The 15,033-nt window shown below is 33.0% G+C and overlaps 1 protein-coding gene across 1 annotated transcript; it reads right to left on the bottom strand.

Annotated features, from left to right (window-relative positions):
- Nucleotides 1-1,978: 1,978 nt before the first annotated feature.
- LOC132715413 (uncharacterized) lies at nt 1,979-9,642 on the bottom strand. The gene is made up of 11 exons (XM_060698406.1): nt 9,528-9,642; nt 8,555-8,759; nt 7,908-8,139; nt 7,074-7,175; nt 6,421-6,606; nt 5,995-6,066; nt 4,823-4,933; nt 4,120-4,213; nt 3,322-3,452; nt 2,647-2,758; nt 1,979-2,048 (listed from the first exon to the last, which is right to left on the bottom strand). The coding sequence occupies exons 1-11, from the start codon at nt 9,640-9,642 to the stop codon at nt 2,023-2,025; spliced, it is 1,386 nt and encodes a 461-aa protein (XP_060554389.1). The 3' UTR covers nt 1,979-2,022.
- Between the last annotated feature and the right edge of the window lie 5,391 nt (nt 9,643-15,033).

Raw genomic sequence — 15,033 nt, 5'->3', positions numbered from 1 at the left:
ACCGATTTTGCTGTCCCTACCTTCGTCATTTTTCTGTTTTCCCTGTAATGTCCATTTTGAACATATGGATATTATATTTACTTTCTATGTCTTCCCATCTGGTCATGACTCAAAGAATGTTCTTATTTATTATAAGATGCATGTACATGACATGTTTCATTATGACACCATTGAATGAATAAACTTTTAAATTATAATATTGTCAGTGATGCAAAAACTAATATCAGGGGCTAGGAAAAAGTAAAATGTTGTAAAATAAGTGGCCGAGTACCTTTGATAATACCTTCTATATACCTTGTAAATACATTGTGCATGTATATCATTTTTTTATATATTTTTTTATGTCTATCAGTGATTGGAAAAAAAAACAACAATAAAAACAGCAACATTTTCATATACCAGTATATATGAGATTCACTCCGTAGATTTGTTTAACTTCTTTCTTACATATAACATTATCATTGGGTTTCATAATAACAAATGTAAACTGTACAAAAATATATAACAAGGTTATTAGTTTAATAAACAGAATTAAGTTTAGTTTTATTGTGTAGGAAGCTATTATCTTATTTAAACACTCTTGAATTAGTTCCTGCATAGATCTCTAGTTAAGCATTTAGCCATACTGCTAGTAACATGGTTATTGAAGTCTATTAAAGATAGGTTTAATTAGATAATATGACTATATTAAAGGAGCTTCACAGATCAACGTCCAAAGAGCCTAAAAACATAAAATTCTTAAATGAACTGGTGGACTAAAATGTAAACATGTGCAATGTTTACAAAAAAACAACATGAGCCTAAAAGCTAGAATTGGATTTACTTATTTTGAAACTACTAGTATCCTGCGATATGTCCTTTTACAATTTTTACACACAACTGTAAAAACAAATTATAGAATCCTAGTTAATAGACTTACTCTGGAAATAAGAATATTTGGGGTTTTCCCAGCTAATCTGTAGGTTCATGTACAAATTAACTTTTTACAGTTACAGCTTCAAAAAATTAGCAAAACAAGGTTGACTTTTCTATTGTAATGAGTAGTGCACCGTGAAGCTATAACAGTAAAACTTAGTTTGTACCTACAGATTAGCTGGGAAAAACCCACATTTGCCAAGTTCCGGATAATGTCTATTGATTTTTTATCAACATAAAATTGTCAAGTATGTTAGTGCACTATAAATTGAAATAAATTTAGATAACTAAAAATTATCAGACAAGCAAGTGCCCTGTAAATTGTTTTTTAAATCTTTACCAGCAAAGGTGAAGAGGAAGAGAAAAGAAACAGAGTTAAAACCAATATCCCCTACACCAATATGCTTTCTGAGTAGCTTTAAATTATCAATTTATTAATTATCATTTTAATGGAAATAATCCAGGAACATGCTTGTTAAAATAAAGAAAAACACACAGTACTGTAATGGTCTCCATTTAGAAATTCTGTTCATTTTTGTTGGGTTTATTTTGTAAGTTTCAGTACACTTACTATATTTAAGTCATGATGTACATTTCCAATGATGAAAGAAAAAGCTTATATGCAAGGAATAAAATTTTGCAAATTTCACAAACTGAAGATATTTTTCTTTATGAAAATAAAAGTTTTGCGATCATAACACAATACACATTTAACATAACTGAACAATTAACCTCACAAACCATTTCCTAATTGTTCCTTGTGCAAAATTTTGGCTTCATGCAAATAACTGCACTTACAGTAGTTAAATAGTTTAGATGTAAAACAATTGAGATTTGCTAAAGAAATTGAAAATATCCCTGAGCAATGTCAAATGATAGGAATGACTGACTATTCATGTAGATAAAACAAGGTATCTAGACAAGTACTATGCAAGAGCACAGACCTTCCACAAGTTGGCAGGATATTTGTATATTCCTTAAGCGGATAAAAGTTGGTAAAAATAGTATTTCATACTATTTGTAATTAGGAACCTTCAGATTGTGTATTTTAAATGGAGACCATGTTTAGAGACTAATAATGCAACAGAAAAGTTAAACTTTGAACAGCTACTTGCTTCTGTTTTGTTGTTTACCTAGAGAAAAACATTTTGGATAAAATTTTTGTTTACCAAGAAGTAACATATAATATATAAATATAAACTTACAAAAAGCAATAAAAATATATATAGGTTAGTGTAATACTGCTATATCATATCGGTAGTGTGTACTATTGGTATATTGTACAGGTAGAGTGTACTACCAGTATAGTGTATTTGTAGAGTGTACTACTAATATATTGTATAGTAGAAAGTACTACCGGTATATTGTATTGGTAGAGTGTACTACCAGTATAGTGTATAGGTAGAGTGTACTACTGGAATATTGTATTGGTAGAGTGTACAACCAGAATATTGTATAGGTAGAGTGTACTACCGGAATATTATATAGGTAGAGTGTACTACCGGAATATTATATAGGTAGAGTGTACTACCGGAATATTGTATATTTATAGAGTGTATTACTGGTATGATTGGTATATTTATATATTTGTATGTTACAGAGACTGGTCACACTGCACAGATGTGCAGACTCAACTGGCTCTATACTGGTACGTAGCATAGGCCTGCTTTTGTGTGGATTAACAGCTGTATGAAGAGTAATACAAGTTTACTATGTTAATTGTGAACTTACCAGATTTTACAAAGTCTACTACAATCAGTCTAGGTAATGGCATTGTATCCACGGCAATTATAGAACCCAGTATATGCCTCATAAACTTCCTCTGAATAAGCTCAACCTCTTCCTGTAATAATATAAATCTAATTTAAGTGTGAAAATTGAAGGACAGACATAGCTGAAAAATAGAATATGTCTCCCTCTATTTGTAGCAGATATAATTCTCTTTCTTTCTGATAGGTTTTAATTCAAACACACATTATTGTCATAATGATTTCAGAAGACCAGATTATTTCAGGCAGATATTTGCACAAAGGTACAGCCACTGTTTCTTTTTATAGATACATGTAGCTTCTTTAAATGAAAAAAATCACCACGAATATCAAGGTAACACACAGAAATAAAGGGACAAGTAGCTGTTCATAATACAGCAAACTCAACTATTTTCAGTACTGACAGTAAGAAAAGGGGCATAGTTCAGTAAAAAGGTAACTCAGAGTTATGACACCTGTGTACATCATGTAAAATAACCACAGAGAACAAGTGTATGAAGTTTCAACCCATTCCCTTCAGTAGTTTTGGAGATAACCAACTTACATGCAAAAACTTAACCAATGCCTACGCTGGGGTGAGTACAATAGCTCTCCCTATTCTCCGAATAGTCAAGTTATAAAATTGCAAATAACTGACCTGATAGGCCACAGAGGAAGTTTTGGTTTCTTTCTTTGACTCCATCCCTTTCTTGAGTAGATCAACAGCTTCCTGTGTCTTCTTTTTATTCTTCTTTTTACTACCTGACAATTTCTCCTTCTGTAACATGTCTATAACAAGCAAAATAGAAATCTCTTTAGTCATGTTTCAACATTTTTTAAACTGACAGTTATATATGATGTCAGCCCCAGTGTAAATGGTGAGTGTACAGGTAACTTTGCATTTTGCATTTATTGTTTCTATTTCACATGTATAATCAACAACCCATGCAAGGTGATGCGGCTGATTGTCAATTCTGTAAATATTCTTCTGAATGCTTCAGTAACATTCACTTGATAAAAAGAGTAGGGGAGTCTTTTTATATTGTTAGGCAGTTTTCATATTTTATCCTTAACATTTGTTATTGTCAATTACTGGTCAATGGCCATTATTAAATTAATCTTTTTGGAAATACAAAATCTATATAGCTAACTGACGCCAACAGTATTTTTTGAGACAATCTGAAATTAAGACCAGCCCACTATTAAGACCATTTCTCCTTAGAACCACTAGTGGTCTCATTAGTGGGGTTCAACTGTAATGCTGCATGACAAAAATACAGTAGAACATGGCAGACTATCCTTCATAGAAGCGTTGGTTACAAAGACAAAATGGTTACCATATGACCAAAGAACTGTTTCACGTTATTAACTCAGACATAGTAACATATTGTGGAACTAGCATTGTTACATTGCCATTTATTACTTTTCTAAATGGTGAAACAACTAGATATTTTACCTTGGACATATTTGACCATGACATTAATTCCCTCAGGATTTTCATTTTGTAACGAGACCTCGTTAGCATGAGCTCTACGCAGTAACATAGCAACCTGAAAAATTTGTAGAAACATAAATATTTGTATGAGAAAACATTACAAGAGCTGACAGAAGGACAGTGTGCTTGACTATTCTCAGTGCATAACAGAACGTGGATAATGTAGAGTTTTCTAAGTTCAAAAAGGGCCATAATTCTGTCATAATTCATGTAAGAGTTATATGCATTGGACAGTGACCTCCTACTATGCTCTCACATATGTGTAAAGTTTCTGTAAAGTTTCATTCCATTCAGTAGTTTTGGAGTTACCAACCTGCACACAAAGACTCAAAATGTGATGGCAACACCAGGGTGAGTACAAAAGTCCACCTTATTTTCTGAATAGTTGAGCTAAAAAAAATTATACAAATGTCTCAAATAATCAATCTATTAAATAATGGAAAACAATTTCTTTTCTTGCAAGGTTTTTTGATTCATTAGAAAATTTCAGTACCATGGTAACTTTATAATTTGGCCTACCTAATGAAAACACCAAAGAATGTGTCACAAACATGTAAAAGTATAAAAACATGACAGACAGTGACTTTATTTTGTTTTTATACTTCTGCCTTTTAAAATACTGCCACAGGAACACACAATAATCATGGTAAAGTCATGGACATACCTCAGTTTGTTTCCAGCCAGATTTTGTTCCTACTGCTACAGCAACCAGTGGCAGCTCAATATTTATAATTCCAAACCGTAATTCCATCATACAGTTGACCGATTCTGCGTACTGAAAAACAACAAGATTAAAATGAAAGTTAAATGATAAGGTCTGAAAAAGGGTAAAAGGCTCATATTGAAGTTGTTTCATATACAAATGTAATCTGCTTTTAACTGCAAATTAATACCCCAAAAAAGGTCTACACAATGTATCATCGCTGGACATGATAATTTGGCTAAAATGAACAAATAAAGTAAAGGTATGATCAATAATAGAAGAAATTTGAACAATCTAAATTACTGCAGTGGAAAGCAAAAAATAATTAGTCTATTTATTAACCTGCTGGAACTGAAAGTGATGAGTTTTTACTTTCCGTACAGAGTCAGGTTAACTTGAATAATTCATCTTTGATTTTCGTGTTGTTGTTTTTTTTTAGTAAAAGTCAATTCACTAATTCAAGATCATACAAAATCTTATTTCATCTGCTGTACAATTATTTGTATTAGGTTAATTAGTTTTTACTCTTTGGCACAAACAGACAAACCACAAATTTAAGAATACACAAAAACATCATTTTTTACAAAACCATGAAAACCTCATGCCCATGAATTAAAATGATTTAACAATAGGCAGGCTCTTTACTGTTAGTAGTTGACAATCGTGAAATTATTACCTACATATGCTCAGAAAGATAATGGACAGTTCTATAATGCAAGTCTGACAAATCTATTACAGAAGTTTAGTAGATTAAAGCTGCATGCCTCCAGATGAGACAAAATATTTCAAGAAAATCATTACTGAGAAAAATATACTAAAATTTTAAGAAAGGTAAAAACATTCAAGATCCAAGTTATATTCTACATGTTATGTGCAGTTTAAGACTTATTTTGAAGTATTTTATTACCATATTTCTACTGCATTACTAACACATTAAGGGCTGTTTTTGCATATGTTGACCACTTTTTGGTAATTTTCTTAGATTTTAAGTGCTGATTGCAATATGTAAATTACTTTATTTGTTCACCTCACAATATTTTACTTTTGAATATATTTCCAAAATTTTCATGAAAATTAATTTCAATCTGGAGGCATGCTGCTTTAAAGGTGAAATAAACAAAGAAACTATGTACCTCATCAGAGATGAATGCTAACATCATTTTACTGTTTCTAATACCAGCAGCCATGTCTGCAAATATTCCTTTCTGAAATTATAAATATCATTTTGGTGTGTAAAATATCACTAAAAACTGGATTTTGGTCTATAAAAAAAGCACTACATTTCTAAATTTTTTTTATAATTTTTGTCTATGAAATATCACTAAAACTTATTCTTTTATAATTTTGGTCTATAGAATATCACTTAAAACTATTTTTTATATAATTTTGGTCTATTATCTTTTATACACATTCAGCAGAACAAGTATTTTACACAAATTCAATAGAACAAGACAATTAATTAAAGCAGAAAACATCTACATGTATAATTACAGTAGGACAAGACAACTTATACATGTACAAATAATTAAGGACGGTAAGGGCTGAAAAAATGAAAATACCTTATCTTTCCCAACATTTTCTACATCAATCCAGCAGTTTATGCCTTGTTTTTGTAATACAGCTTTCAACTGACGTGGATCACCCCAACCTAGTGAGTCCGGATTTATACGTCCAGATTTCTCAGCAGCATTCTTTGAGTTACTCCAACAATAACTTACAAATACATCCGGTAATAATGCGTCCTCCTAGATGTATACAAACAACTGAATGAATTTCTTTAATGTTTGAATAGACTCAAATGAGGTTTTTTGAGATGACAGGATTTGAAAAATATTTTTTTAGACTTTTTTCAATGTAGAACTAAAACAATCACTTGTAGGCAAAATTTCAGATTAATTGCTCTGTTTGCTTGTTTGTTGTTTTTTTTCTTCTTTCCATTACCATGGCAACCAGAGTTCTGCATGGAATTCAATTATTTGCACAATTTTCAAAGGTGACCACCCAAGAAACATTCCTGAAAATGTTTGAATGAAATTGGCTTATCGATTTGTGAGGAGATGTTGTTTAAAGTAAAAGTTTACAGACAAATTGAGATCATGAAAACTCACCATGTCAATTTGTGACAGGTGAGCTATTTAAGAAAAAGACAACAAATAATGCTGACCACATTGTTTATGGTATATTTATAATATATATTTGTAAAAACATTTACCTGTGAAAGCAGTAATATTTTTTCTGTCAGCCATTCTTTGAATTCCGCTCTCCTTCCACCCTCAACCTCGTACCTTGCTTTGGTCTTTGCCATTAACTTACGCTGAAAAAATGTAGTAATATACATGTACATGTATTATATAAAGCTGTGAAAGTAGTTCATAGACAACACTTGTAGTCTTACATTAAATGAGGCTAAAAAAGTAGTCCATTACAACACTTAATTTATAAATTGAACCTGAAAAAAAAGGAGTCAAATCAACTCAACTCATTTATTTTGTGATCTGGGCCACTGGACCTTGACACAAATGTACAATACAAAAAATAATATCCATCATTTGTAGAAATGCATTAACTGAAGCTGATAAAAGTAGTCCATATGTATGGACAGCTTGACAGCAGGACACATGATGGCCCAACAAGGGTAAATTTTATATGACCCCTCCCTGCACTCCACCTAAACGGAGGGAACATAAAAATATGTATCACCAAACAAGTCAGTTTTGGTTCCACAAAACACTTACACAAACAACATTCTGATACTTAGAGAAGAATCAACAGAATCAAAGTAACAAATATTTACATATACAATGTATTTATAAGTGCTTAAGATATAGGCTAGTGTTTCTGATGAAAACTTTTAAATTGCTTGCGATACACGTTCATGAATCATCTGAACTTTGCCATAGCACTGAGAGTCCATGGGTTTGGACCTGTATTGATGATGTCCTATTTCATCACCTGAAACAACTACTGGTTAAAGATCTTTGTAGATATCAGTTTTAAGAACTTAATTCAAGCTTAAATGTTGAAACGAAACTAAACAACTCCATACCTCTTGTTTGCCAATTTTCATGCCAAGATCTTTGTTTTCCCATTCCATACTTTCACCGAGTACAATAGTGATGACATCTTTGTTCATGGTATCTTTAGCGTACAGAAATAGATCACGACATTTAGCATCTCGTTCAAACTCGTCCGACACTAGAGCAATCAGAACTTTACAGTTTTTGATCGCAGCTGTCATATCGACTGCACTGACGTTGTTCATATCTTCAGAAAACCAGCTGTCACAAGATATACATTTATATATTTAAGTGACACTCATTGTATTGTATCAATCCTTAACTTAGTTCCCCTTCTAAAAAATGCCTCTCCTAATCTTTAACAGCATAGAACTTTATGTCACACAAATCCACACATAACAAATGTAACTATAAAACATGAAATACTGCTATAATGAAGCATTATCTATGAGTTTTTGTAATGGAGCAGACCAGCAATAGACATCATTTTTTTAACAGCACCATTATAACACTGCATATTTAGAGGTTACATTTAGCACCTTTGTAGGACAAAGTGCATATTTCCAATCACATTTATTGTAAACAATATTGTAAGTGACAAATAAGTCTGAACCAATGATGTTGATGATTTCTTTTTCTTCAAATTTTATGAAATTACATCATTTAATATACATACCAAGTATAGCCCCATTTTATAATATCTTCATAGATTAGTTTAGGAGGCAGTTTGTCGGTCTCGTCTGGACCAGGTACATCTGCCATACTATACAATATAGCTGTATCAACAACCAGATCGTTGTTTAACTCTTGTAGGGCTACTATACTCTGCTGTAACTGGATGTCAAAATCAGCAACTTCCTTAGTATCAGCTGGTAGTTTCTCTATAATATAAACAACATATTGTCAGATACCGTAAAATCTGAAATATTTGTGAATGGTTTAATTTCACTAATTTAGCAAACTGAAGATTTTTCAGGAAAGACATTAACACATACCATTAACACATTATCAGTAGCATATAAGGTTAACAGAACTAAAATAATAATTTTTAATTACATAAACTGGCCATTTAGTCCAAAATGTTGATTTTGCAAAATTAAGTATTTGCAAAATTATCTGACTTTACAGACAGACAGAACATGTTCTTTGAACTATTTTCTCAGCCCTGATAGTAAAACAAGAGCCATGCTGGAATTATCACTGTTTGTAAATGGGAATAATTATGTAAAACTCTATATGCTAGAGCAATTGGTCTTTGATTATGATCTAAAAGAAATGTGTCAGGTGTCAATAGAATACTTTAAATAATGTTCAATAAATTACACATACGAAGTTGCATGCTGTAACAGTATTTGATTTACATACTAAGTACAGACCTTCCCATGATGCTTTAGTTATAATGTTAACTGCGCATGCTTAGTAAATATACGTAGTCTGCTCTATGTATTAGGTGTATGTATTAGCTCTGTATGAATGAGTTGTGACTAGCTTAATAAAATATATAAACGCACGTTTGTGTTCATACCTGCACCAAGAAACATGGTGTCAGAAGTATAAGACTGCTCATATACGCAAAAAGGACTATAAATGCGACCATTTTCTTAAAGCATAATTCGTGTAGTGGTGGATTTATTAATCTTTTAATTTACGTGCAAAAAGTTTAATATTTGGACATATCAGCACAATTATGAGTGCCGATGAACAGGCCGAACCGCCATCACCCGCTGCACACCCATCGAATGCTTGTGCCGTCGTTGATTCCATTTCCCGCAGAAATTGGAATTTAGACGGAAATGTATCAACAAACTGGAAAAAATTCAGACGTGGCTGGATTAATTATGAGAAGGCGTCTGGACTTAATTTGAACCAAAGGATCTAAGAGCAGCAACATTTTTAACATGCATAGGGTCTGAAGCAATGGATATATTCGACGGGTTTGACTTTGCAAATGAAACAGACAAGGATGATATCGACATTGTCATCGATAAATTCGAAACGTTCTGTGTTGGCAAAACCAGCGTGACATTTCGAACGTTAAGTCTTTCACACGTGCGTGCAGGTGAGACAGAAACATTCGATACTTTCTCAGTAAAGTACGGAAATTTGCAAGAACATGCAGCTATGGTGACTTAGAGAATGAATTAATAACCGATAGGCTAGTACTGGGAATTCGAGATAATGGGTTACGAAACGATTACTACAGGATGGTTGATAAATTGACCCTAGATAAATGCATAGATATGTGCAGAGCAGCAGAAGCATCATCCTCAAAAGTAAAGTCGTTGTCTAAACATGCATCTCCAGACGAAGAAGTGCAAGTCGTAAAGCCAAAACGCAAACAACTGCTTGCCAAAAATGATCAAATGTAGTAAGAAAAAGTGCAAATATTGTGGAAAAAATTGTGCTAAAGGAAAGTGTCCCGGCTTTTGGACAAAAATGCAGGTCTTGTGGCAAAATTTAATCATTTTTGCTTCGGAATGCAAATCGCGTAAACATCACAAAGTGAAGTCAGAAAAACCCACGTGAGACATTTAAATTTGAGCTCATCGTCAGGAAGTGAAGAGGACGTTTTTGATGTTGAATCAAAATCAAAAGGTGCAGACGAAAATTTTCGCAAACATGTTATTAACTAATCAAAACAAAACTGTGAGAATTTCAATTAGACAGCGGAGCTACGGCAAATATTTACCTAGGTTGTACGTGCCAGACGAGATAATGGAGAAAACTAACATTACGTTATCAATGTATGATAAATCAAAAATGAAAGCTTTCGTGGTTACGTGCAAATTAGTTTTGAAAAATCCCAGACAAGAAAACGATACGAGGTGCGGTTTATCGTAATTGAAAATGATACGGCTGTTCCGTTATTAGGATCTGAGGCAATTCAGAAAATGGATTTAATTAAGATACAATATCATAACATTTGTCCCGTCAGTGTTGATAAGAACTCTAAATTAACTATGGAAGAAATTGAAACAAAATATTCGTCGGTATTTGAGGGCGAAGGACGATTTCGGGGAAAACTACACTTGGAATTTGATGATACAGTGAAACCTGTGAAAATGCCACTCAGAAGGGTTTCCGATTGCATGAAAGAAAAACTTAAAAAAGAACTAATAAAACTTGAGAACAAGGGCAAAATAGCAAAAGTTAACACTCAACAGACTGGATATCAAGTTTAGTAATTGTGAAGAAAAGATCAAATGCGCTTAGAATATGTATAGATCCAAAAATTTTGAAACACTGCTTTGAAAAGAAGACATTTTCTGCTACCAGTGGTTGAAGATGTATTGTCTGAACTGAATTCTGCAAAAAGGTATTTTCAAAATGCGATGTTAATAAATGCTTTTCATCATGTTTGAGCTACGATATGAACAGTCAAGCTATTTTGACAAACATTTGAAACGCATTTGGACGATATCGTTGGCTTGTTATGCCATTTGGTATTTTCACCAGAACCAGAGTACTTTCAACAATACCTGGAAAGGAAATTTGGAAGGGTTACCTGGTATAAAAGCTATCGCAGACGACATAATCATTTATGGAAAAGGGTAAAACTTACGAAGAAGCATGCGCGATCATGACAACAACGTAGTAAAACTACTAGAAAGATGCCAAGAGAGAAATATTAAGCTAAATAAAGAAAAATTTCAATTGCCAAAAACCGAAATGTCGTTTTGTAGGACATTTGCTGACAGACACAGGGGTGAAAACCTGACCGTCTAAAGTAGATGCAATTATGAACATGCCAAGACCCACAGACAAGAAAGCTGTACAACGTTTTTTAGGCCTCGTTAACTACTTAACGAAGTTCTGGATAAGCTAGTGAACTATGTGAGCCGTTAAGACAATTGACGCATAAAGATGCAGTATTTTAAGTGGACAGAAGTCCATGATGAAGCGTTTTTGACACGCTAAAAACAGGCAGTGTGCGATGCTCCTGTACTACGATATTTTGACCCCAGAGTCTGAAGTTACTCTTCAAACGGATTCCTCAGAAGCGTCTTGGTTGTGTACTCCTACAGAAAGGTCAGCCTGTAGCATATGCAAGCCTTAGTTTAACAAATGGCAGAAGGAATTATGCAACGATTGAAAAGGAACTATTAAGTATCCTGTAAGGAATGACCAAATTTCATCAATTTACATATGGAAGAAAAGTTATTGTTGAAAATGACCATAAAGCATTGGAAGATTATTAGCAAGAAAAGTTTGTACAAGGCACCAAAACGATTACAAAGAATGTTTCTAAAATTAGGAAATATGACTATGAGATTCGTTATAAGAAAGGCAAACATATGTATATTGCGGATACACTATCAAGAGCATATCTGACCAAAGATAAAGCTACATCACTAGAAGAAGTATTACTTTCAGATTACGAGAAAGAAATCGAATCCACTAATATGTCAGATTATCTAGCGGTGTTCATCTCAAAGACAAGCACGATTAAACAGGCACTGCTGAAGATTCGACTCTTCAGAAATTAATCGGATGCATAAAAAATGGTTGGGACGGTGTCCATCCTAACGAGGTTTCTCCATATTTGCAGTGAGAGATGAAATTATCAGAGGATAATGGTATCATTTTTCGCGGAGAATAGATGTGTCATACCTAAAAAGTATGCGGTCAGAAATTCTAGGTCAAAATTCATTCCTATTGGAGTTGAAGGATGTTTGAAAAGAGAAGATCATGTGTGTACTGCCAAATATGACATCGAAATAAACGAAAAATTTACATCGACCTAAATTAGTGTAAACACACTTGCCAATCTTTAGAAAGAAAACAAAACCAAGAACATTGATCAATCAATGAGGGACAGGGTATACGGACATAGGCCATGGGGTTAAAGTTTGGAACTGATGTCTTTATGTTTACGGAAAAGATTATTTGGGTCATGTTGACTATTTTAGTTAATTTCTTTTGAAATTGACAGGCTATACGAATCGAACTCGAAAGAAATTCAAATTCGGCAAACTGAAACAACATTTTGCTAGACATGGAATTTCACAGAATTTCTTGTCTCCGATCAAGGCAAGGCGTATTTAAGCTGAGAAATCAAATCGTTTTGAAAGAAAATGGGACTTTAATTCATATTATTTTCATTTCAGCTAGATATCCGCAGTTCCACGGAAAGGCCGAAAACCAGTAAAACGGCAAAACGATCATTGAAAAAGGCTAAGCATTCTCTAACGGATCCAATGCTTAGCGATATTGAACTTCCGGAACCACACCCCAGCAATCAACAAATTTAAGTCCAGCTCAGAACTTAATGAACAGGGAAAACTAGAACATTGCTTCCGGAAAGATTCTTTTGAATTTTTTAAACGGTATCCATTAATATTAAAGAAATCTTGACAAAGTAAGGCAAAGGCCCAAAAGCGTTTTAAACGAAGAAATGCGGGTGTTAGGTTTCGTTTAGAAGGGGAAACTGTGAGAATTACAGCCCAGGAACGAACAAAACTGGGGGAAAAGGGCATTGTTGTAAGAAAGCAAAACACGTTCTTATGATATTAAGAAAAGGAGGATGGAAGGTGATAAATGCGAAATCGACGTCAGCTTTCGCAAAACTTAACGAAACATTTTCAGGAAAAGGAAAGGAGAAACTGTTCGATTTACCTAAGAAATGTAGTAGTAATGAAGTTACCTCCTGTTGAACCTTCCCGGTTAAAATTCAACTGGTGGACAATCCGAAATTAAAACCAGATCAGTCGAGTTATTCGTATGCCAGTGAAATACAAGGACTATTGTTACATAATATACAAACTGTAGCAATTGTGAGACTGTGTATAAATGTACTTTATTAACAGTAACAGCTTATTTTTCCGACAGTTGTGATTTTGAGGTCATGATTTGTTATTTTTTTAAGTATTTCTTAGTTATCATTTTTTAATGATTTAGTATTCTGAACTGAATAAGATTGGAAATATCTTCTTTTTTGTAAAAGAGAAAAGATGTAACAGTAATTTGATTTACATACTAAAGTACAGCCTTCCCATTGATGCTTAAGTTATAATGTTAACTGCGCATGCTTAGTAAATATACGTAGTCTGCTCTATGTTATTAGGGTTATGTATTAGCTCTGTATGAATGAGTTGTGACTAGCTTAATAAAATATATAAACGCACGTTTGTGTTCATACCTGCACCAAGAAACAATGCAAAACCATAAACATGAATGGCAAAAATTATTACATGTATTCAAAAACATGATAAGCTCATTTAAGCTAACATTAAGACATAACGTAAATGTTGTCTTTAAAAATGTACTTTACTAAAGATTTACAAGTCGTTCATTGAAATCCAGTGGAATTCAATCTGGATTTAAAATGAAGTTTTAAAAGCATTAAAATTTACCTTGAAGTTGTGCCATTGAAATCCAGTGGAAGTATTTATAGCACTGTATGAAGGGCGCCTTCATATCAATAGCTCTCTGTATCAGTTTAGCATTCAATAAGTCAGGTTCCAATGCTCCCTGTAAACAGATTGATAATTCTGATGTACTTGACTTCATTAAAAATAAAATTTTCTGTCATATCTACATTTTTTTAAAGATTTTTTGCAACACTAACACAGATTTATAATAATTTTTAATCCTAATGAAAGACCATTTTCTCAAAAAATGCTATCTTACCAGTCAAAACTTAAAATCAGCCAAGAAGATGTTGAAATTCTGACTGGTCTACAATCTGGAAACATATCCCCTCGGGTCTGACTTACCTATAGAAACAGGTTTTATTTTTTGTTGAAATTGTATTCATTCTTTTTAGGTTTGATTTTCTGATGTCAGACACAGAAGAGGTCATATGGTGACTTTCAACCTTAACAATATTTCAGTTACAAGGATTTATGGCAGGAATACTACACAATTGCTTTTTGTCATATTGAGTATTAATTCATACTTTTTTTTGCAGTCATGCACAAAGTAACATGTACATAATTTAAATGTAATGATTAACCGATGAAAATGGTTGTTACAATCAAGCAGTAATATAAAGTATACACCAGTATACTAGAACTTCGACAGATCACGTAAATTTTTTATTCAAATGAAGTGGTACAATATACAATACCTCTTTCGTGACACAGTCTGGACATGGTAAGAACATATCGTAGGATTACTCCATTAAATGATTCCTCTATGATGCTCTCAAATATT

The sequence above is a fragment of the Ruditapes philippinarum genome, unplaced genomic scaffold (genome assembly GCF_026571515.1).
Source record: "Ruditapes philippinarum isolate M1 unplaced genomic scaffold, ASM2657151v2 ctg19771_1_1_1_1, whole genome shotgun sequence".
In the NCBI taxonomy this organism is placed as follows: Eukaryota; Metazoa; Mollusca; class Bivalvia; order Venerida; family Veneridae; genus Ruditapes; species Ruditapes philippinarum.
This window is presented reverse-complemented; position numbering and strand designations above follow the sequence as displayed.

What these genes read in the sequence shown, in the direction of transcription:
- LOC132715413 (XM_060698406.1), bottom strand. Translation starts at nt 9,642, where the DNA reads ATGGAATCAACGACGGCACAAGCATTCGATGGGTGTGCAGCGGGTGAT. An exon ending in AAAATGTTGGGAAAGATAAG is followed by an intron (nt 6,067 to 6,420) that starts GTATTTTCATTT and finishes TTATAATTTCAG; the next exon opens with AAAGGAATATTTGCAGACAT. An exon ending in TAGCATTCATCTCTGATGAG is followed by an intron (nt 4,934 to 5,994) that starts GTACATAGTTTC and finishes GTTGTTTTTCAG; the next exon opens with TACGCAGAATCGGTCAACTG.